The following is a 22,484-nucleotide window of genomic DNA, read 5'->3' as shown; positions in this document are numbered from 1 at the left end:
TGCCAGCTAGGAGCATGGCTGGGTTTGCTGAGGAGACCACTGAACAACTTCTGTCTTGCACTGGGAAGTGCCTCCCTTTTTCTACCAGGCCAACAACAGGAAGAGAAAGGGATGTTTTTTATACTTTAGGTGCCTGAATTGTTCCGATGACATTTAAATGCCAGTGCAAAAAAGAGGCTCTTTCTTACTAAAACTTGGGAGTCACCAAGGGAAGGCTGGATGTGGTCTAGTTGGAGGTGTCCCTGCCAATGCAGGGGGGTTGGAACTGGATGTTCTTTAAGTTCTCTTCCAACACCAGCCACCCTATGATTCTATGATCACAAGCTTCATGCCCAACCCACCACAACCCTCTGCTTGGACTTGGCAGCTGCTCTCCCTCTTGCTGGCTGGCAAGAAGATGAAGGCTCAGGGTTGAGATGGTATAGGCCACCTCCTTTGAGCATGGCCTCTCTGAGGGGGGATGCTGAGCAGTTGCACTGAAATGGCATGAGTGCTCCCACATCTCCCTGCAGTTTCTGCTGTGTGTCCAGAAAGGACTAAAAGCATCTGTGCAGCTGCCACCAAAGAGTTCATGCCTATATCAGTGCAGTATCTCAACTGCTGCATGCAGACTCTGTCATGTTATTTGGCAATGTAAGATAACTTCTGCATTGATAATGTGGCTCTCCTGGGGGCAGCCATTACTGTGTCACCTGCTGGAGGCTGTTTTGTAATGAAACTCTGTCCTGAGGGCCACAGTACACGTCTGTGTGGGAAAACAAGCACCACTGGGTCAGGCAGAGACCTTTGTGGATCAAGCCATCAGGTGAGAACATGCCTTGTTGGAAAATGCTTTGTGTTCCCTCCCAAGCCTTCACTATCCATAAAGACTCATATTGCTTCCTTAAAGAAGGAAGGTACCGTTAGCCCAGAGAGCTGAGTTACTTGGCCATACATACCGTGATGACAGCTGCAGCCACAAAGACTGACTCTCCATCCACCTGGACATCATCTCCAGAGTTCAGCTTCTCTTTCAGCTCCTTGCAAGTCTTGGCATTGGCAGAACGTCTGAAAATGCCCCTAGTGGAGGGACCTTCGTGGTACAGCAGCAGCAGCATATCCTAAGAGAAAGCCCTACTTGAGGTACTTGAGACTTGGTACTTCGTACTTGAGAGCCCAACACTTCACCCTGTTGGTTTTTCTATATTCTACCTCACATATTCTAATGTAATTAGCCTGTGACCTGGTCGGTACTGGGAACACAGCAGATATGCAAGAGATTTATCACAATTTGACCAAGGACAGAGCCTGTCAGAGAAGCTGCAGGCACAGCTCATGGGGGGCATGCTTGTCCTGTAGCAAGTGTGAGTTCAGTGGACTCTTGAAGTGATGAGGTCCTGGCTGTGCAGTATGGCACAGCCCACTGACAGTGCCCCTTGTCAGCTCGTGATCACCTGGAGGGAGATGCTCATGGAAACGAGAGGGACACCTATGTGTGAAGTGATATGGGCTGCCCAGGAGAGGGAAGTGCTCACCCTGGTTACTGAGCTAGGACTGAATTGCAGGCCAACCATGGTCTTCCCAATCCAATGCCCATCAACACCTCGAGTGGCTTTAAATTCTGGGCGCTTAGCGCAGTTAGGTCAGGACAAAGAGTGCAGGTTGCTCCTTACCATGATTGGCTTTGGGAGGCTCCCGTCAGGACACACTGAGGACAGGGAGAGGCCAAAGAGCTTCCGTGGGGCGGTGGGCGACTGCGAGGGGGACCTGCCCGCAGGGGGGCTGGTGCTGCGGCGCAGGGCCCAGTCGATCAGAGACTTCTTCCTCTTGGTGAGCTTCTGCAGCGACTCTGCAGGGAAGCATAGACCTTGGCTACACATCTCCTGTCCTTCCCACTGCCCAGGGAGTGAGCCACAGGGATCGCAGCTCCCAGCAAAGCGAGGACTTCCTACAGGAGCGTGGTTAATAACCGCAGCCTTGGTGGGGATGGTCAGATGGTCTGCTCTCTACAGCTCCCTGAAAGGAGGTTGTAGGGAGGTGGGTGTTGTGCTCTTCTCCCAGGTGAATAGCAACAGGACGAGAGGAAATGGGGTCAAGTTGCCCCAGGGGAGGTTTAGACTGGATATTAGGAAGAATTTCTTTACCCAAAGAGTGGTCAGGCCCTGGAACGGGCTGCCCAGGGACGTGGTGGAGTCACCATCCCTGGAGAGATTCCAGAAATGTGTAGATGTGGCACTTCAGGACATGCTCTGGTGGGCATGGGGCGGTGGTGTGCTGTTATTTGGTTGGTTTTGTTTTGTTTTCTCCCCCTGGGTGGTCAGTTGGACTCAGTGATCTTAGAGGTGTTTTCCAACTGTGACGGTTCCGTGGCACACAGCAACAAAACTGCTCGTTCACAGAATTACAGAATCATCAAGGTTGGAAAAGACCTTCAAGATCCTCAAGTCCAACCATCCACCTAACAACCTCTAACCACTAAACCATCTCCCTCAGCACATCATCTACCCTTTTTTTTAACACCTCCAGGGATGGTGCCTCCACCACCTCCCTGGGCAGCCTGTTCCAAGGCCTCATCACTCTTTCTGTGAAGAAATTTTTTCTGATATCTAATCTGAACCTCCTCTGGTGCAACTTGACCCCATTTCCTCTTGTCCCCACCCCCATCAGCACAACTCTAACTCCATCACTGCTCTTTGGGACTTGTGCAGTGTAAGAACAGCCTGCAAAGGAAAGCTGATCAAGGACTGAAAGCCAACTCTGAACATCTGCCCAGATAAATTTAGCACCTCTGCCATCTCCTCCTCTTTGCGTACACCCAGGTATGAGAGTGAGACACACATAAGGTAACACAAAGAGTCTGGTGCTGCCAAGGAGAGCAACAAAGCCTCTGCCTGGGCAGAATGTGCTCCTGCAGCCCCTACCTCTCCTCAGCTGAATGGGAGCTTGGAGCCTGGGCTTCAGGACAAACTGACACTGCTTCTCCTTTGGGAGCTGATCAAGGAAGGAAGCCTCTGTCCCATCAGCCAGGATGGTGCTGTTGTTGGTTCCTTGTTGCTGGTCAGCAGAGTCCTGGAGACAGGTCAAGGCGATGCTGAAGGGATGCTCGTGCCCTGTTGAGAAAAGAATTGTGTAAAGAGCAAGTAAAGGCACAGCTGTGTAAAAACAGCTCCGCATCTGGCAGGAGGAAGCAGCCACATCCAGTGGCTCCCACTGCAGCTGGATCTAAGCAACGTTGCTCAAACACCTGCCTGTGGACTGAAGAGGCCAAGGCACATACATACATACACACACACAATCATTACTTTACAAATAAGGTCATTCAGTTAAACCTGGCCAGCCACTCTTCACTGGCAGCTCTCCAGAACATTGCACTGTTAACTAGGTTTAAACACTTATTAATAGGGTTATAGGCCCCCCTGCACTAACAAGACACTGCAAGCATTGCTCTGTGTAGAAGCTGGCTTACTCTGACACTCCAGTATGCACTGGGTGAATACAAAGAGTAACCATCTGCCACAACAACTTGGAAACCACCAATAAACACCTACAAATAAAAATGTGCAGTCTAAAGGGCCTCTTACTATGAAAACAGGAGCAAACTTTGGAGCAAAATTATTTATTAAACCAATATGCATAAACTTGGAGAGCCTGGGGATGTATTTATTGAGAACACAATGTTAGTGCAGGGATTCCTTGTTCAACACAACTAAGCAGGGCAAAACAGTCTGAGCAATGGCTGCACCACTGACACCTCTGTCAGAGAAGCAAAGAGCCGGTCAAATGCATCCAAGAGCTTTGGTTTAGATGCTGGGTAAATCAGTGTTATCTCCTTGCTTCCTCTCTGGCAGATAATGCATTTAATTTTACATTTTGCTGTCTTGCACAGATTTGTTTGGAAAAGGGAGGTAAGTTTGAAGGTCTTCAAATATGTCACCATATGTTGACGAAATGTGGATCCTGAGACCATAAAAGCCAACTGACATCTCACATCAGCTTGATGTCCCATCAGCAACACCCCCACTACCATTGCTTTTCTAAATGAAGAATGCAATGTTTGAGGTATTTCTCTGCCAGACACACTGGTATTATTCATCACTTGTTCCTGTGGAGCTAGAAGTGAGGGAAAATGGGAGACCTCTTACCAATAAGAGGGTAAGGAGGGTCATCTTTTCCTGAGATCACCCAGAGATGGTGTTCACTTGTCGTGCCCTGGTAGTTGAGGGAAAAAGAAAAATATCAGGTGAAGGCAGCCAAGGTGAGGCCCACAAGGTGTCACCACACTTGGTTCAGGAGAAGAAAAGACTGATAGCCAGAAGGGTGTAAATTTGTGTGATGGTTTCCCAGAGTGTTTTAGCAAGATGATCCACAGCCTTCCTTGGTATTAAACTACTGGAACACTGTCTAAGCTACCTGTTAAACACTGGACTAGGAAAGGCTGGACCACTGCAATGGGCAAGGTTCAGCTGAGAACATCACCGATTTGTTCAGTATTTCAGAGCTATATTAATAAACCTTTGTCAAGCTTGCCTCAATCCTAACGCTGGATGGCAAACGCTTGGGTTCTCTGACATCCAAAGGGCTTCATTAAACAAGGTTTGAATTTAATGTAGGCATGTAAGCATGTCTGTGCTCCCAATACTTGTCACCCACATGAACAGATTGCTTCATCTTACAGTCCAGAGAGTATCAGTGCCTTACTGGCTGGCTACAGTAAATGTAGACTTCTTCATATCTGCCTTGTCCTGTAACTCATATGTTGCCAGCTTCCTCAGCTAAGATCTGGCAGACTAGGCAACTGCCACTTACAGGAAGTCCAACCTGCAGAAGGGTCTTCTTCATCACACTCTCTGCAGTTTCCACATTGGACACATCGACTGATGCCGTCTAGAAAGGAAAACAGAGAAAACAGAGGAGGCTAAGAAGAAGGCATGAAGTTTGGTTGCAGTTTCTTGCAGCTTGAAAATCTGAGGAAAATGTCTCTCATCTGCCTATTGACTGTTTTTTACTAAATGCTCACAGTCAGAAGAGCTGTGCTAATTTGAACTGCACTAAAATCACTGTTAATGGTTAGACACTATGAAAACCATTTTCTGCTAGTTCTTCTGTCAGGGGTTTATTGTACCATCCAAAAATTTTGTCCTGCAGGAATCCCAGGCAGTATGTGATGTTCAGCTGCTGTATTGGGTCACACCAGTGTTGCACTGAGTCTCCAGGAAGTAAATGTGACCCACCAAGCTTAGCACAAAGCCTAGAAATGTATGTGATTAATATGAAGAAAATGGGGCACATTCCAGTAAATTAATTCAGGAGACCAAACCAGAGGCATGATCAATATCCTCAACTTAATGCCCTGAAAATAGGAATGACCAGTCACTCAACCACAAACTGTCACCAATTAGGAACAGAAGCAGAAGGAAAAGAGAAAAGAAGCCAGAGCCCAATGATAATTTTAAGAATTAACCACTCTTCGGTTAGGGTCTGGCTACCTCCTGATTTCCCAAACCAAATCCCTCTGAGTGGGCTTCCAGTGGGAAGGATGCAGCTGCCCAGATGCACACCCTCTATAATCTCTATAACCTGTGGAACCTGAATTTTAAACAGGGACAGCAGCAGCATCCCCAGAGCCCTGTCTTCCCACCCCTACCCCACAGACCTCCATGTAGCATTGGCCTGATGAGCAGGTTCTTTACTTACAATAGAACAGTTGTCAGCATCCAGCACAAAGATTTGAAGGGTTAGATTCTTCAGATATTCATTCTGTTTTACCTCATTGATATGCCTGAAAGTCAAAGAAAAGAGGAGGGAATGATTTCCCAACTAAACTTGAGAAGGCCCCTAAGACTAGGATGCAAGGTACCTACTCCTTGGCACTATGATAAATATAGATTAATTACGACAGTAGCAATAACATGCCCTGTTCACAGTGTAGTCATGTAGCGATAGAATCACGGAATCATAAAATGCTTTGGGTTGGAAAGGACCTTAAAGATCATCGAGTTCCAACCCCCTGCATGGGCAGGGACACCTGCCAGCAGACCAGGCTGCTCCAAGCCCCATCCAACCTGCCCTTCAACACTGCCAGGGATGGGGCAGCCACAGCTTCCCTGGGCAACCTGGGCCAGGCTCTCATCACCCTCACACTGAAGAATTTCTTCCTGATGTCTAACCTAAATCTCATGTCTTCCAGCTTGAAACCATAACCCCTCATCCTATCATTACACATCCTGGTAAAAAGTCCCTCCCCAGCTTTCCTGGAGCCCCTTCAGGCACTGGAAGGTGCTTTAAGGTCTCCCTGGAGCCTTCTCCTCTCCAGGCTGAACACCCCAACTCTCAGCCTGTCTCCAGAGCAGAGCTGCTCCAGCCCTTGGATCATCTCCATGGCCTCCTCCAGACTCACTCCAAGAGCTCTATGTCCTTCCTGTGTTGAGGGCTCCAGAACTGGACACAGTTCTCCAGGTGGGGTCTCATGAGTGTGGAACAAAGGGGCAGGATCACCTCACTCAACCTGCTGGCCACACTTCGTTTGATGCAGCCCAGGACATGGTTGGTTTCTGGGCTGTCAGTGCACATTCCTGGCTCATGGTGAGTTTTTCATCAACCAACAACTGCAGGCCCTTCTCCTCAAGGCTGGTCTCAATCCATTCTTTGCCCAACCTATATTTGTGCTTGGGGTTGCCCCAGTCCAGATGCAGGACCCTGCACTTGGCCTTGTTGAACTTCATGAGGTTGGCACTGGCCACCTCTCCAGCCTGTCAAGGTCCCTCTGGATGGATCCCTTCCCTCTTGGGTGCCAACCACACCACACAGTTGGTGTTGTCAGCAAACTTGCTGAGGGGACACTCAGTCCCACTGTCCACATCACTTACATGCTCCTACTGGCTTGAGACTTTTATCTTGAGCACCCAGACTAGCAGCACCCCCATGGCAGTGCTGTAATGCAGATGGACATGTCTAGTGTAACACCTCCCAGCATGCTTAGGATCCTTACTGTCCTCCACAAATCAAGAGACCTTTTCCCCTCTCTGTACCTCCAGAAATACTTCTGACCAAGGGTTAGTGGAAACAATAACTAGAAATGTAACATGATGAAGAAACAACTGTAGCCTCTAGCTGCCAGGAAATACAAATTTCAGTTCCAATAAAAAAAATAATCTGAAGAATCAGTGACACGTGTGACATTTCCATAGACATCAGCAAAGCCAACCTCCAGCTCAAGAGGAAAAAAGCTGCTCCAATAATGTAATCTTCTAAAGGATTTTATCCTTCCTAGACTGTTAACACCAGCTTTGCTTTCACCCAGGGGCTTCTACATTCAGGTTTCAAAGGTGCGTTTTTTCAAACAGTAGCTAGACAATGTGCCCAATATCAGAGGGCAACGTGGTGCCTGGCATGACATACTCCTCTGAGAGTTGCAGAGGAGCCACCCAGGAGGAGGATGAAAGGAGGGTCACTTACCACAGCAGTGCAGACAGCCATTGCTCCTTCACATCAGCTGAGCTGAAGATAAAAGGGAGGCAGAGCATCAAACAAGAGCTGAGTGGGGAACAGCCTCTGGAAACTCTACCCAGTGTCATTTATATATAGATGTAAGTCAAAGTTCCTTCCTGCAAAGCCCTGGAACAAATCCTTTCCTGCCTCTGTCCTATTTTAACAAATAACAAAAATAACAAAAAAGATCCCAGCAACAAACTGGACTGTCTCCTGCCCAGGCTGGCGAGTGTTCAGATTCGGGACAAATATCTTGCTGTGATGCTGGAGTTAACTCATCTTGTGGGCCCTTATTATTTTTGCAGTGACCTTTAATTGCTATTTTCCTTCTCCTGTTTTTTCCTTCCAATATCTGCTGTTCCTGAAGCTTCTGTTGCCAACACGAGTTACCCAGGTCTCAGTGACATGAAGGAAGTGGAACTTTATTTGGACTAAGACACCAAGGGCTGCATGTCAGGGCATGAGTCCTGGTCAGGAATGCATCACCTGGGAGACACCATCCTGACCCATGGAAACCATGAGACAGACTGTGGGAAACCATGGTAGGGCTCCCATTTATTTTTCCACCAAGGCAGCTGCTCATCAGGCCAGATCAGCTGTTCCTCGCTGTGCTAGCAGGACCTCTGAGGACACAGTGAACCTGGAAGGCTGACCTCCTCACTTTGCAAAGGAGAGTGAGAAGCAGAGGTGCCTGAGTGACCTGATCTCACTGTGGATGTACCAGCTCTACGTTCAGTTTAGCCAGGCTAGACTGAGCTCTAGGTAATAAAAAGCTCACCTGCTTTTTGGTGAGCCTGCTTAGCTCAGGTGCAGTAGTGGGATAGTCTTTGAGGTGGCATTTGGAGGGGAATGGGCTAGTCTGTAGCCAGCTCCATGCTCCCCTTGCATTTCTGTTTTTGGGATTAGCAAGGGCTAAGCAAGCTCTGGAATGTGCAGCTTGTGCAAACCCATCTTAAAGAACCTTTCCATAGTCTGTTGCCATGGGCCTGGGACATCCTGGCAGACACCCACAGGAACCCAGGAACTGCCCAAGCCACACCAAGGGTGGATAAGGGGTTTAATCCTGGCACGAGGCCATCTGGCATTTTTCATTGACAAATCTAACCTGTCCTTTTCCTGAAAAATTCCCAGACTAGGGCTAATCTCCTACAGAAATGTCTGTGGATAGGTGCTGAAACAATGTGCTTGTATGATGGCACAAGCTGGCTTGCTATGGCAGATTTGGTTGTGATGTTCCAGGATGCTGTGAAACAGAGTTAGCCCTGCCTGGTCCTCTAAAAGGCTCTCAGGGACCAACCTTTAGGTATCTTTCTAAGATGACTGTCTCCCAACATCTTTTTACCATACTGTCTGAGGTGAGTGCAAGTCCTCTACTCAATGGGGAGAAGGGCTGTAGTAGAGCTCAGGGCCCTGCCTCAGTCAGAGATGTGGGCAGCTGCCAGGCTGCAGAGTCTGGTGTCTGATGAGATACCTGAAGGTGACAACATAGTTGGTGGTAGGCCAGCCGATGACAAATGAATTCTCAGAACTCATCTTTTTCTCTGTCACTTCGCTGAGACAGGTGCCTGTCCATACTTCACTCAGATGCACCTGCTTTTTCAGCTTCAGGCTGGAGGAGGATCTGCAATTCAAATTATGGATTTCTTAGGCCAGACCCTAATGTCTAGTCTTCCAGAGTCTGGTCATGTCACCTTCCAGTCATGCAGATGCAGTAACAGCAACAAGCCCCCTGCCAGAACCAAACTTCTGGGCATGTGGAGGTATGTTTTGGGGTTGGTGGCTGCAGTGAGACATCTGTGGCCTAGGGTGATGTGATTCACTAGAGCCACACAGAGGTAGATGGTGATTTAGGCTAATTACTGTCTGTGCTAATAACTGAAGCCACCTAAGCTCTTCATTTATGTGTGGCAGCAGTAGCCAGATCAAGACTCAGTTTTCTGTCCTTACTGCCAAGATCTTGCCCTCATCCCATTTAATGAAGAAGCCACATAAGGGAAAGGGAAAAAACAATTAAAACACCCTTTACCTTCAGGAAAATGGAGTGAAACATGAATACCAAGAAGAATTTCTGGAGGCAGAAGGGAGAGATGCCTCATTTTAGACCCATGTTTGTAAAGAGCTGTTTTGATGCCTGCTCCACAAATAGCTCAGAGCACAGCTTCAGCAGCACATGTTGGGGAGAAGGAGTGAGTGTGAACCCCTCTTACTTGGATTTGGCAATGACCAGCACATCGCTGAACAGGATCAGGTGTCTCTCCTGGGTCTGCAGGCCCATGGTCAGCTGCACCCGCTCATCCAGGATGTAAGTGGAGCCTGGGCTGCTGAACACTCCACTTGGCAGCCCATTGTCAAGGTGAGAACAGGAAAGGGCAGTTTCTCTGGAAGGGGAAGAAAAAGGACAAGACTTTCTCAGAAGATTCATTCACAAGGGTCTGTGACTGGCCACTGGTGGCTGTTTTGGGCCAGCCTGCAGCCCTGCTCTCCTCCCAGCACTTCCACTGTGGCCCTGCAGTGGCCCAGTGCACCTTGGGGGCATGGAATGCTGCCCGAATACCCACACCATACCAGGAGAGGCTGAGCTGCTGAAATGTTCATTTTCAGTCATTGCTTGTTCAGGTAAAACAGTTATTTTCAGCACATCCATGTGAGCTGTGACTGAGAGGGGGGGATGCAGTGCCAGGTGGCTCTGCCCAGCCTGGGCAGGGACCGACACGGCTCCCTGTGTCACCATCTAAACACAACTGCTTGTCAGTGAAGGGGCTGCAGCTTGGAGAAAGGAACTGCATGTACTCATCTAACTCCAGCTATCCTCCCCTGCTCCCCTGGCCGCAATCCAGCATCTTGTTTCTACTGAAACTGGTACAAGGGCCATCGCCACAGAACCCTCCAGTTTTTGGGTGCTGCAGCCATCGCTGGGATGGCACCGGGTCCTTTCTCTGTGCTTCCCCCAGCTGGGAGAGCTCCAGCAAGCCTTGAGCTCCCCATTGGCTTCTCAGCCTCCTCTCAGTCACAGGAACACCCACAATCCTGCATGCAGAAACTCCCTCTTCCCTCCTCACCACTCCACAGCCACCAGCAGGTGAATTCTCGACTTACACATCTGTTGTCTCTACCACTGAGAAGCTAAATGGCCTTTAAACTTGTTAGTAAAAGCTTTGGATGTGCATCAGTTGAGCAGTGGATTTCCTAGAGCTGGAGGAGCTGCACAGCTTTGTAAACGCAAAAAGAGGACAGCAAAAAAATAAAGCTCTCCAATACTCTGGTGGCCTAAGAAAAGATGGCATTGTACCAGTTCCTTCCATGGCAATCCATCATGAGAAACATTTCAAGCTTTCCTCCCTCACAAGGATATTCTCCAGCCAAATAAAGTCAAGAATTTGTTTCCCTTTGTTACTTTTTTTAGTGTTATTTACAAGAGGGTTTGGGGAATGACAAGGAAGCCACACAACTTGGTCAGAAGAGAAGCAAAGGGAAATCAGCCCTGTCCTTTATTTTAAATGATCATATGAGGCAGACCCCACACAGCCATTTCAGAAACGCAGGAGGTATCTATCACACCTGTGGTGTGATATAAAGGGGGTATTTTTCAGGAGAGCTGGTCCAGATCTAATGTCAATCAGTTCAGCTTTATAATCTCTTTCTTACAAAGAAAAAAAAATGAGCTAAACAAATCCCTCAGGAATTGCTATTGATAAGATTGCTATCAGAGCAAGGCAGAAAGGAGTGCAGCTCAGCCTGGAGAAGAGAAGGCTCTGGGGAGACCTTATAGTGGCCTTCCAGTATTTGAAGAGGGCTTTGGTCAGTACGGGCAGAAAGGTGGAAAAAGGAGTCAGAAAAGTTCTTCCTCTACCTGGAATGGTACCTTGACTTGCCAAGAGCTTTAGCAATGGTAGAAGGTGTAGATCGTCTTCTTTGGACAATGGGCTTCATCTTCTGCAAGACAAAAAGACATTCCAGTTAGCCTGGTCACCTGGGAAGCAGATTTGCTTATTGCACTCTCCCAGTTCTCTTTTTATCTAACACTGATGAAACCTCAGCACTGAGAGCCTTGATCTGGGCTTTCAGACACCTCCCTCCCCTTCCTTATTACTAAAAATTTGTCAACTCTCACATTTACGTGGGACACTTAAAACTCCCCTAACTTGAAATACATCCAGTTTTCACAGCCAAAATTCAAAGTAATGACACGAAATTAAGCAGAGAAAAAAACAACAAAAACACAAGCCAGAGGTCAGGAAAAACTTCCTACCATGGAAGTGCCATGGAAGAGTTTGTTAAGGAAAGGTATAAAAATCCAATGTAAAGCTAGACTGGACAAAGCTATGAACCACATATGATACTGTAGGGAGCCTTATTAGGGGCTGAAGAGATGGATGAGGTTATTTAGTAGATTTTTCTCTATATCCATTTTTCATGACTTACAGATTCAGCAAATCTGTAGGTTATTACTACTTACCAGGTAGTTTAATCTCAAGACACTTGTATCTTTTTTTTAGCAGCCACAGCCACCAAATCTCATAGGGCACAGAAAGGAAGTGGCTGCAGTGGTGAGACCTCTGAGTTAGACATGATGACCATCCAAGTCAAAATACACACATGAAGGTCACAGGTCTCCTTTTATTTGTTAAATAGAGAAAGGGAGAAAGATGATAGAGAGAAATCCATATATCAGTGGTTCTTGCTTACTAAGCATGGGGAAATCTGTCTCATTGCTTGTTTCTCATTTCAGCATTTGCCTGTATTAGAGCTCAAGGTATCAGGAAGTTTAGAGTGTGCCAAGAATTCTTGATCTTTTTACTTCTGAACACATCAAAATATGGAATCTCCAAAGAATAAAAGAAACCAGGATTGCTGGTTGAGAAGTGGTCCTACAGAGAAAGCCTGTTCCTTTTATTAACAATAGCCTTTCCAAAAATCTGCTGAATACAGAAACATTTGTTGCATGTGAGCTCCTCAGTCCCATCTCTGAGTACACAACACTGCCCCAGCTCAGTACCTTACAACCACATTACAACCACATCCTGCTGGTGTCAGAGGAAGAAGGTATTGCCCTCATTTCATTGATGTCAAGGCCAAAAGCAAGGTGATTAGAGGGAGTTTGGGTGCCTGGCCCTGACCTCCTGAGCAGAGGGGAAGGCTAAAGGGCTGGGTTGGGCACTGCTCCTGCTGGTTCTGCAGCAACGCAGGGGCTCAGCCTGCCTGGGGGGGCTGTCCCCAGGGATTTCTGTGAGGAAGCCCAGAAAAGAGAAAGAGTACAAGATCAGGTAACTCATGTTGGAGTGGGACTGCAAGCACCATTTCATAAAGCCATTTCTTAACCTATGGATATTCAGCTTTGCACCATCAGTTGTGCTCTCCAAATAGATTATTTGTGTACGTGTGTGTGCAGTCGGTGACAGAGAGATGGCAACTTTTCCTTCAGTCTCTGACATGACCTTGCCAAGCAAAGATCTATCTCCGGAAGCTTCACAGGGAGAACTAAATAAAAATAACATCAGCTAAAAAGTGTTTGTTTAAAAAAAAGTCTCCTTACTAAAACAGAACATCTGGCTTCCAGAGGTGCCTTAATAGGAGAACATGTTCCTACTAAACATAGTACAGCAAAGCATCTGTTGTGCAGCATCTCACAGCAGGAGGGAAGGGCAGGTGAGGGTAGTTGTGAAAAACCCCAGCCAGCTGTCCCCAGCCAAGGGCACCACTGGGGGAAACTTTGTGGTTCTGGTGTAGAAACATCTGGAATGGCATTGTATGAAAATCTTGCATGTGAGTATCTTCTGAGCCCAAGAATCCTATGGCACATAATAACCTCCCTGTACTTAGAACAATCATTTTGGCCATCCCAAAACTTGTCTCCTCCATGGTACAACATAATAAGGAGTACCAACAACACACATGATTTCAGTGTAGTGCAGGAGGACATTTTACTCAGAATTTCAGGGGAGATATCCAAGAGTCAGTGCTGGAGGATTATTTTTCCCAGCCATCAGGAATGGCTTCAGATTGTACCTGAATGGTGGCAGCAATTTCTTCCAAGAAACCTTGTCTTTGCCCATTCAGTGCACTTCTCCGGAGGAGCCTGAGGACCTGCTCACCAGCCCCACTTCCAGCAGTTGCTGGAGTACATGTGGAAGTCTCACAAGGACAGACTTTGGGTTTGCAGGGAAATGCTGTGACTACAGGACACAGGCATTCCCCATACTCACTGTCTCCAAATAAATTGCTGAAATCACCACTTGCTGAGAGGTCCTGTTGCCTGATTCCAAGCAGCCTTTTGGCAAACCAGAAAACTGCCTTCCAAGTCCTCAGCCAAAGCCTCTTAGACACAAGCCAGTCAAGTATCCTTAGCAGGACATCACTGAGATGACGGCCACAGGATCTCATGAGTGGCATCCTCCTGAGGGAATGGGACGTGGCTAGTTGGCTCCATTTCACAGTTAACATCATTTGTATATTTAATAGAGGAATAATGAATGGTTCTCCTTTGGTTTCAGTAGCCATGCAGGGTAAAACAGTTGCTCATGTCCTCCTTCCCTGCTTGGGAAAACTCAGCTGAACCCCATTTTTGACAGTTTTGGTTTGTATGGGCTGGCCCCTGTAAACAGTGTCTCCTTAAGATGCTGCTGGACATGGAGAGCAGCTCCCAACACCTGGAGTGTTCTGCCCGTGCCATGTGAAATGTGCTCTAAACCCTGCATGTTTCTAGGGGCTACAGTTTTACAGCTGCATTGCAATCCCCCCTCCCGTCTCACTATACAGAAGAACCAGGAGGTGATCCCTGCCCCAGGCAGGAGTTTCATGGAGTGGCCACAGCCCCTCGCCATTTGGCTGCCCTGAACCTGGGCTGGCAGAGCCTGGAGGGGCAGCTGGTGGTCCTACGCTCCTGCAGGCTCCTGCAGCCTTTCCCAGAGCATCCCTCGTGGATGAAGGGGAGACATTGCTCTTACTCCATGTTAGAGCTGGAGGAACTTCAGCTGCTCTGCTCACACTGCCCAGGCACCACAGTGGGAGCGGCCAGAGGGACACAGCAAGATCTCTGCAGTCTTTTGGTGCCATGGGAACAGGGATTCGTTTACCCAACACACTCAGGAAGTGCTGGAGCACTTGCAAGACTCCAGGCTGTGTTTGTACATGACTCATCCCAGAGCTGCTGAGTTTAGCTGTGTGTTTCTTGGCACCAGGCAGGCTCCGAGCCCAGTGCCCCTCATTCCAAACCCATGTATGGCCGACACTATCGGCTTGGCCGCCCAGCCCCAGGGGGAGGTTTCCCCCCCCAATCCCAGCGCTTGAAAGCTCTTCTTCAGAAAGCTAAAGTGAAAAAAATTCTTCAGGTAGTTGAACTGAAAAGTAATGACACCTTTATATGGGTGGGTTTTCCTGTTGCCAACAGCTGGTTCAGGCTTGTGGTGGTTGTGGCACCGCGATGCTGCTGTTTGGTTTAGTTCACGTTCATAAATGAAACCCACATTTTTTTTAACAGTGCAATTTTGCTGCAGAACATAACTGGAAATACTTGTTTCAGAAGCATTGATTAACTGTGTCTTCAAAAACCCCATGTGCTTTCTCTGCCTCCCGCACCTGCTGCCAGCTCGTGTCCCACACAGTGGGGTCCTGCCTGGTCAGACTCTCATCTCCGCAGGGAACATGTTCCCATCCTCACCAGCTGAAGGTGCTATGGAAGACTGAAGGTTCCAGAGGCCTGGACCACAGACCCTGGTGCTTCCAGACCAAATGTGGGAGGCAGACCCAGCCAAGGAGATGGTGGGCTTGGCCACCTGCAAGGCCAGGGCTGCCTAGATGCCCGAACAGCTGCATCCTGAGGGGTGACAGATCTACAAGACCTTGAGTTTCAGGGTCAACCCACATGACAGGGCTGCTGCCAAGCTGCAGACCTCGCAGCTGAGTGGGTAAGCTGGCATGGCTCGATGATGTTTTCCAATGGAAATGTGCCTGGTTTAAGATCCTGTGTGGCAGGAGGAGCTCTCTTCATTTTCTGCAGGACTCTGCCAAACAGTGTGTTTTGATAAAATGTTTGTTTTCAATTAAACTACATTTTCCTGGGGAAAAAAATACACTAGCAGAAGGCTCCTGGGTAGCTCTGCTTTGGCCATTGGGTATGTCATCACCTAAAGAGAGAATGAAAAGCCAGTCTGAAAACAAGCAGCAGTGCAGAAACAGCAGGATAAAGTTCTGCAGAGTCCCTGCCAAGGACTGGGCCAGCTAGAACATTCAAAACTAGCCCTGCAGTCCACAGTGGAAATGTCCTTCATCAGGAGACTGAACACCCAGGTTCTGGTATTCTTTTACATGGAACATTTGGCTGTCAGTCACTCTCCCCAGGTTAGACACACAGTCCCACTTTCTAGCTGTAAAGATGGTGAAACAGTCTCATCCAGTCCTTTAAAATAAAAATAAAACCCTTCAACATGGATTTTGAGTCAATTCCATGCTGACATTCATATCAGTTGGGGAGATTTGTGTTGTTAAAGGCACAGTCAGAGAGAGTAAAACATAGGCCACAATGTCTTTGATTATTTGGAGCATCACAAATTGTTCACAGCCAGTAGCACCAATATTATTCTCATTCTCGAATGGATCTTGTGAAACACTCTCTTCCTAGGAAAACTGTCATCCCAGGATCAGTATGTTGTGTCAGAGCAGATCACTGCTACTAAACAACTCATCCCAGAAAAGGAAAACTTTCCAGTGATGTACTGGAACAGAGCAAAAGTTATTGTGTAAATGTAGGACATGGTTATTTAGCTCCCAGGCAAGATGGAAATAAATAAATAAATAAATAATCACAGAAACACAGAATGGTCAGGGTTGGAAGTGACTTCTATAGACCTTTAATTCCAACCCGCCTGCCAGAGCAGGACCAAAAAACTAGGGCAGATCACTCAGAAAGGCATCCAGACAGTTCTTGAAAGTCTCCAGAGAAGGAGACTCCACAACCCCTCTGGGCAGACTGTCCTAGGGCTCTGTCACCCTCCCAGTAAAGGATTTCTTCCTCATGTTGAGGTGGAACTTCCTCTGCTGGAGTCTGAAGAATCCATTTAAGAGTATAGAATTTAAGAATTTAAGAATTCATTTAAGATTACAGAAACAATTAACTAATCACATGGGCTTGGATCAATCCACGAGCTTGCCATTTTATGCTGATTTGCACCTAAAATGAGTTCAGGGAAAAGTGCACTCACACGGCTGCTGTCTCCTTTTCCCCTTGCTCCCAGACTTTGTCTGCCACTGGAGAAACTGTACAAATCCCAGCGTGACCTCAGGGCCAGGAGCAGCTTCAGCAGGGGCTCCCAAAGTGCTGCCTGGAGTCATTCCCCTGGCAGAGGAGGCCCCTGGCAGGGCACTCAGTGCCACCCTCTGAGGACACAGCTGTACATACCTGCCCTCAGCCAGACCTGCTGTGTGCCCCTCTGCTGGCCCCATCTGGGGTGATCCTGAATGGAAACGGGAGTAAGGGGAGAGAAGCCAACCTGGAGGAACATCCATCATCACTGCCCATGCCATGAGCAGGTAGGCACCTGAGGAGCTGTGGGGACCAGGACTTGCTGCCAGTGCTGCCCAAGTCCTGGCACAGCCTGTTCCTGAGACAGCAGTGGCATTAGCAGAGTGACTGTCTGCTTTTGCCTCTATACAACTGCTGTGCTTCACCACAATGTTTTCCAGCTCTAGAACACATTGCAGTTTGTATTCAGCCAAGCCCCTCCTAGCTCTTATTCCATACATCTTTGCTCCAGCTTCAAACTGCTTACTTGGAAAACATAAAAACTGAAGCTCAGAATTAAGATTTAAATAACATGACCACATCAATGTTGAAAAGTAGTGGCAAAGCTAAGTTTGGATGCCAAGTTTTCCTTCTGGAAGAGGTCTAAGCTAGGTATCCTTTCTCCTCAAATCATATGGTATATCCCCCCCAACATCATTATTGTGACATTTTTATTGCAAAAAAATACACTAGCAGAAGGCTCCTGGGTAGCTCTGCTTTGGCCATTGGGTATGTCATCACCTAAAGAGAGAATGAAAAGCCAGTCTGAAAACAAGCAGCAGTGCAGAAACAGCAGGATAAAGTTCTGCAGAGTCCCTGCCAAGGACTGGGCCAGCTAGAACATTCAAAACTAGCCCTGCAGTCCACAGTGGAAATGTCCTTCATCAGGAGACTGAACACCCAGGTTCTGGTATTCTTTTACATGGAACATTTGGCTGTCAGTCACTCTCCCCAGGTTAGACACACAGTCCCACTTTCTAGCTGTAAAGATGGTGAAACAGTCTCATCCAGTCCTTTAAAATAAAAATAAAACCCTTCAACATGGATTTTGAGTCAATTCCATGCTGACATTCATATCAGTTGGGGAGATTTGTGTTGTTAAAGGCACAGTCAGAGAGAGTAAAACATAGGCCACAATGTCTTTGATTATTTGGAGCATCACAAATTGTTCACAGCCAGTAGCACCAATATTATTCTCATTCTCGAATGGATCTTGTGAAACACTCTCTTCCTAGGAAAACTGTCATCCCAGGATCAGTATGTTGTGTCAGAGCAGATCACTGCTACTAAACAACTCATCCCAGAAAAGGAAAACTTTCCAGTGATGTACTGGAACAGAGCAAAAGTTATTGTGTAAATGTAGGACATGGTTATTTAGCTCCCAGGCAAGATGGAAATAAATAAATAAATAAATAATCACAGAAACACAGAATGGTCAGGGTTGGAAGTGACTTCTATAGACCTTTAATTCCAACCCGCCTGCCAGAGCAGGACCAAAAAACTAGGGCAGATCACTCAGAAAGGCATCCAGACAGTTCTTGAAAGTCTCCAGAGAAGGAGACTCCACAACCCCTCTGGGCAGACTGTCCTAGGGCTCTGTCACCCTCCCAGTAAAGGATTTCTTCCTCATGTTGAGGTGGAACTTCCTCTGCTGGAGTCTGAAGAATCCATTTAAGAGTATAGAATTTAAGAATTTAAGAATTCATTTAAGATTACAGAAACAATTAACTAATCACATGGGCTTGGATCAATCCACGAGCTTGCCATTTTATGCTGATTTGCACCTAAAATGAGTTCAGGGAAAAGTGCACTCACACGGCTGCTGTCTCCTTTTCCCCTTGCTCCCAGACTTTGTCTGCCACTGGAGAAACTGTACAAATCCCAGCGTGACCTCAGGGCCAGGAGCAGCTTCAGCAGGGGCTCCCAAAGTGCTGCCTGGAGTCATTCCCCTGGCAGAGGAGGCCCCTGGCAGGGCACTCAGTGCCACCCTCTGAGGACACAGCTGTACATACCTGCCCTCAGCCAGACCTGCTGTGTGCCCCTCTGCTGGCCCCATCTGGGGTGATCCTGAATGGAAACAGGAGTAAGGGGAGAGAAGCCAACCTGGAGGAACATCCATCATCACTGCCCATGCCATGAGCAGGTAGGCACCTGAGGAGCTGTGGGGACCAGGACTTGCTGCCAGTGCTGCCCAAGTCCTGGCACAGCCTGTTCCTGAGACAGCAGTGGCATTAGCAGAGTGACTGTCTGCTTTTGCCTCTATACAACTGCTGTGCTTCACCACAATGTTTTCCAGCTCTAGAACACATTGCAGTTTGTATTCAGCCAAGCCCCTCCTAGCTCTTATTCCATACATCTTTGCTCCAGCTTCAAACTGCTTACTTGGAAAACATAAAAACTGAAGCTCAGAATTAAGATTTAAATAACATGACCACATCAATGTTGAAAAGTAGTGGCAAAGCTAAGTTTGGATGCCAAGTTTTCCTTCTGGAAGAGGTCTAAGCTAGGTATCCTTTCTCCTCAAATCATATGGTATATCCCCCCCAACATCATTATTGTGACATTTTTATTGCAAAAAAAGAAGACAAACTTCTTGTCCCAGGAGCTTATCCAAAAGCACTGACCAATACCTGCAAGCAAACAGAAACAGAGCAGCTTGAACCTCATGGCATATTATCAGGAATTCCTGGTGCATAAACTCTTGCCATCATCTACCTGTCCAAAGAAACAGGTCCCTTTGCTACCACTTAGACTACAAGAAGCTTTTCCATAACCATAGATGACTCACCCTACCTAATTAGGAGCAGTATTAACTGCTCATGCAGCCCCATTAACACAACACTAACTGCCCTGTGTCTCCTGCCACCCCCAGACTCTGGCAGCCCATCCTGGTTTCTGACTCATGCAACCCTGTTTCGATCCATCCAACCTCATTTCTCCATGTTCCTTCATGTTTGGTGAGGACATCTGTCTGTCCATTTAGAGTTTAAGAATTTGCTGTACTGTGCTTTGCAAGGGGTGAAAATTCAGTGCCTAGAAGAGACGAAGAAAGGTGCAGCTGTTTTATGAGGTCTTGGGGGTGAATTTTGCCAGCACAGGCATACAAAAAAGCATTTATGTTTCCTTGCAGACACTGGGGAGAATCTTTAACTCTCCTGCCACGACTTTAACCCTCTGAATTCCTTACGATCCAGAATTAGCCTCATTATTTAGAGCATGAAGTGTAAAATAACATTGGGTGGCCATAGTCCAGTATTTTATTTGTGGATGTGAGTCCCTTCAGAGAGACAGGGCAGGGTTTAGCGTGCACTCAGAGCTAAGAAACTTGGATGTAAGTATTTATCTGAGCCATTGTGCACAAGTTTGTCCTCCCACGTTGTTTCACTAATTGTTTCCCTCTCCCCTACTGCTAAAATGTGTCTCCAAACAAACTCAAACATTTCTTAAAATACGCAGAGCCTGGTGACAGTAAATTCGTTTGCAAGGACACATTTTGAAACGTTTCCTTTTCCTTCCAAGAAATGGAGCCCTGCTGGTTTATTTTAAAATATCCCACATGGAGGGGACCAGGGTTGGCTGCCAAAGGCCCAGGGGGTTTTCCACTCGGAGGTGGCTGGGGATCAGCTTGACTCACACTAATCTGTTTCATGACACCTTTTTGCTCTGCTCCACAGATAACTTGTGCCTGCAGGACTGCCTTCCTGAAGAGTCTGGACCGGGGTCTGGAACCACATGGACAGAGCAGAGGTCTGTGCTCCCTCACTGGGGCATCCTGTGCTGGGCCAAGAAGTGAAAACTGATGAGTGCAAGAATAAAACCAAATCTTGCTATTCCCAAGCCTCAGTCCAGTTGGTACAGTGTTGGTGGAGAGAATGTGCGAAAATTACAGGAAACTGCTGCTGAAAACAAGCATGCAAAATTTCTTCACCTTTCCTTGGAGGTCCCAATGGTTTGGTTGCAATTCTGATTGCAACCAGGGCTGATTAAATTTGAAGTATTTGCTGGCAATGGATCAGACCAAATAGCCACTGTCTGTTGAGATTTTCCTGCAATGCTTCTTCCCATGGTGAAAACTGCAACAGATTTCCCTGGTGTGTTTTGACAGAACCTTACAGCAGGGATCTTCCCTCATCCCTTTCCTTCCTTTGAACAAGTGCTGAAAGCTACCCCAGGAACCTCTCATGAGGGATTCTTGCCTCTATAGCTCCATAGCAAACCACTTCTTAGCTCCAGACACTCATATGGTCCCTAGCCTCAAGCTGTGGCATGCTCTGATTGTGAGCACAGCATCCAACAATCCTGGGGTGGCTCGTGATAAGCCTCATGTGGGCAATCAGTGAGGGCACACTTTTATTAAGCCCTTTAAAACATTGAATTCAGGCTGGCACTTTGGGGTAGAAGTTTCTGTTGTAAAGTTGGATGTGTATATAACACTGGAAGGGAACTTTGTGGATTTCACAGTAAAAAAATTCATCATTGAGGCCAAAGTAAATTAAGAATCATGCTCCTTTAAAAATGCAAATAAATAGTTCACTGAATCGAGCTTCGGCAAAATGAAAAATCTTGCAGAACAGCCAAACCTGAGGAACAGAAAAATGTAACACATTCCTTCATGTCTTTAAAATAACCCCTTTTTCTTCCCCTCCCTTGGCCCAGAATTCCTCCTCCTGCTGTCTTAAAAATTAACAACTCCGAGACAGCTGGGTCTGCCCAGCTACAGGGTTACTCACCACCTTTCTGTTTGCCCTGGCTTCCTCTGAGAGACAGAGATGGGCTCCTTTCCAGGCCAGCTTCCCCCAGCCCTAAGGCAGAGAACTGTGCATAGACTGTGCTCTCCAGGGAGGTTCCAGGTTCCCACCTACAAATGTTCTTGCTGCAGGCAGAGGGACCAAGGGCAACCCTGCCCCTCCACCAGGAGTTGCCACCAGCCTTTGGTGCCTGGGACTTCAAGTCCTGTGCACGTTGCAAGGCTGGTGCCTATTTACAATTATTAAATACTTTTATTTGCAGCTTGGCCATGGAAAAGACCTTGCAAAGAGGCAGCTCAGTGCATCTGGATTTCATTACAGGCTGAACATTAATTCCTTTATGCCTTATAAGCATCCTGTTAGCATTTTACAGACTTGGGATTGTTAAACAGCAGTCTCAGAGCTGGCTGGCTGAAAAGTGGGTTAATCAACAGCACCTCTGCTAGGACACACACCATGAAAGGCATTTTCCTCTTTCTGTGGCTTGCTCATCTCCCAGCATCAGGACAGGTAACCCGCTTATTGCCAACATTCACTGTCAAACTCTCCTCAAACTCATGAGAGGTTTACGCTGAATTGTAGGATTTCATCCCACAGAATTTTGCAGTTGATGGAAATGAAAACTAGGCATCCCAGCTTCAAAGGAGGAGCCAAATGTCGTGAATTTCAGGGGAGTTTCAGGTCTAAAGTTACACAAACTCGACAAATAAAAGTAGACTTTGGCTTAAACAATTGCACTTTTTTGCCAGTTTTTGGAGTTGCAGGAAGACATTAAGGGTTGAACAGTGAGAGAGGTCAAGAGAGAGAGATGGCTGAGCTGCTGGATGAAAGTCAAGAATAGAAAGGCAGAAGGGAGCGGCATGATGTGAGCTGAGCCCACTTCAAAAAGAAGATGTGAAGGAGACACCCAAAAACACAGCATGAAGAGCTGCCAGTGGGCTGACACAGGGAAGGAGGGAAGTTAACCATGGAGGCTGCAGAGCTCAGAGATC

At 47.3% G+C, this 22,484-nt stretch overlaps 1 protein-coding gene across 1 annotated transcript in view; it reads right to left on the bottom strand.

Moving 5' to 3' along the window:
* LOC104387846 (rho GTPase-activating protein 20-like) overlaps window positions 1–11,397 on the bottom strand; it is a 15,915-nt gene extending 4,518 nt beyond the window's left edge. The window contains exons 1-10 of the mRNA XM_009996639.1: window positions 11,318–11,397; window positions 9,675–9,845; window positions 8,939–9,088; window positions 7,435–7,476; window positions 5,674–5,758; window positions 4,786–4,863; window positions 4,122–4,188; window positions 2,901–3,089; window positions 1,653–1,828; window positions 939–1,100 (exon numbers count right to left, since the gene is read on the bottom strand). Of these exons, the coding sequence (XP_009994941.1) occupies window positions 939–1,100; window positions 1,653–1,828; window positions 2,901–3,089; window positions 4,122–4,188; window positions 4,786–4,863; window positions 5,674–5,758; window positions 7,435–7,476; window positions 8,939–9,088; window positions 9,675–9,845; window positions 11,318–11,397 (1,200 nt within the window). The remainder of the gene's footprint in view (window positions 1–938; window positions 1,101–1,652; window positions 1,829–2,900; window positions 3,090–4,121; window positions 4,189–4,785; window positions 4,864–5,673; window positions 5,759–7,434; window positions 7,477–8,938; window positions 9,089–9,674; window positions 9,846–11,317) is intronic.
* Between the last annotated feature and the right edge of the window lie 11,087 nt (window positions 11,398–22,484).

The sequence above is a fragment of the Chaetura pelagica genome, unplaced genomic scaffold (assembly GCF_000747805.2).
Source record: "Chaetura pelagica isolate M959 unplaced genomic scaffold, ChaPel_1.0 scaffold103, whole genome shotgun sequence".
NCBI lineage: Eukaryota > Metazoa > Chordata > Aves > Apodiformes > Apodidae > Chaetura > Chaetura pelagica.
The sequence above is the reverse complement of the archived record's forward strand: the minus strand, read 5'-3'. Positions and strand labels throughout refer to the sequence as shown.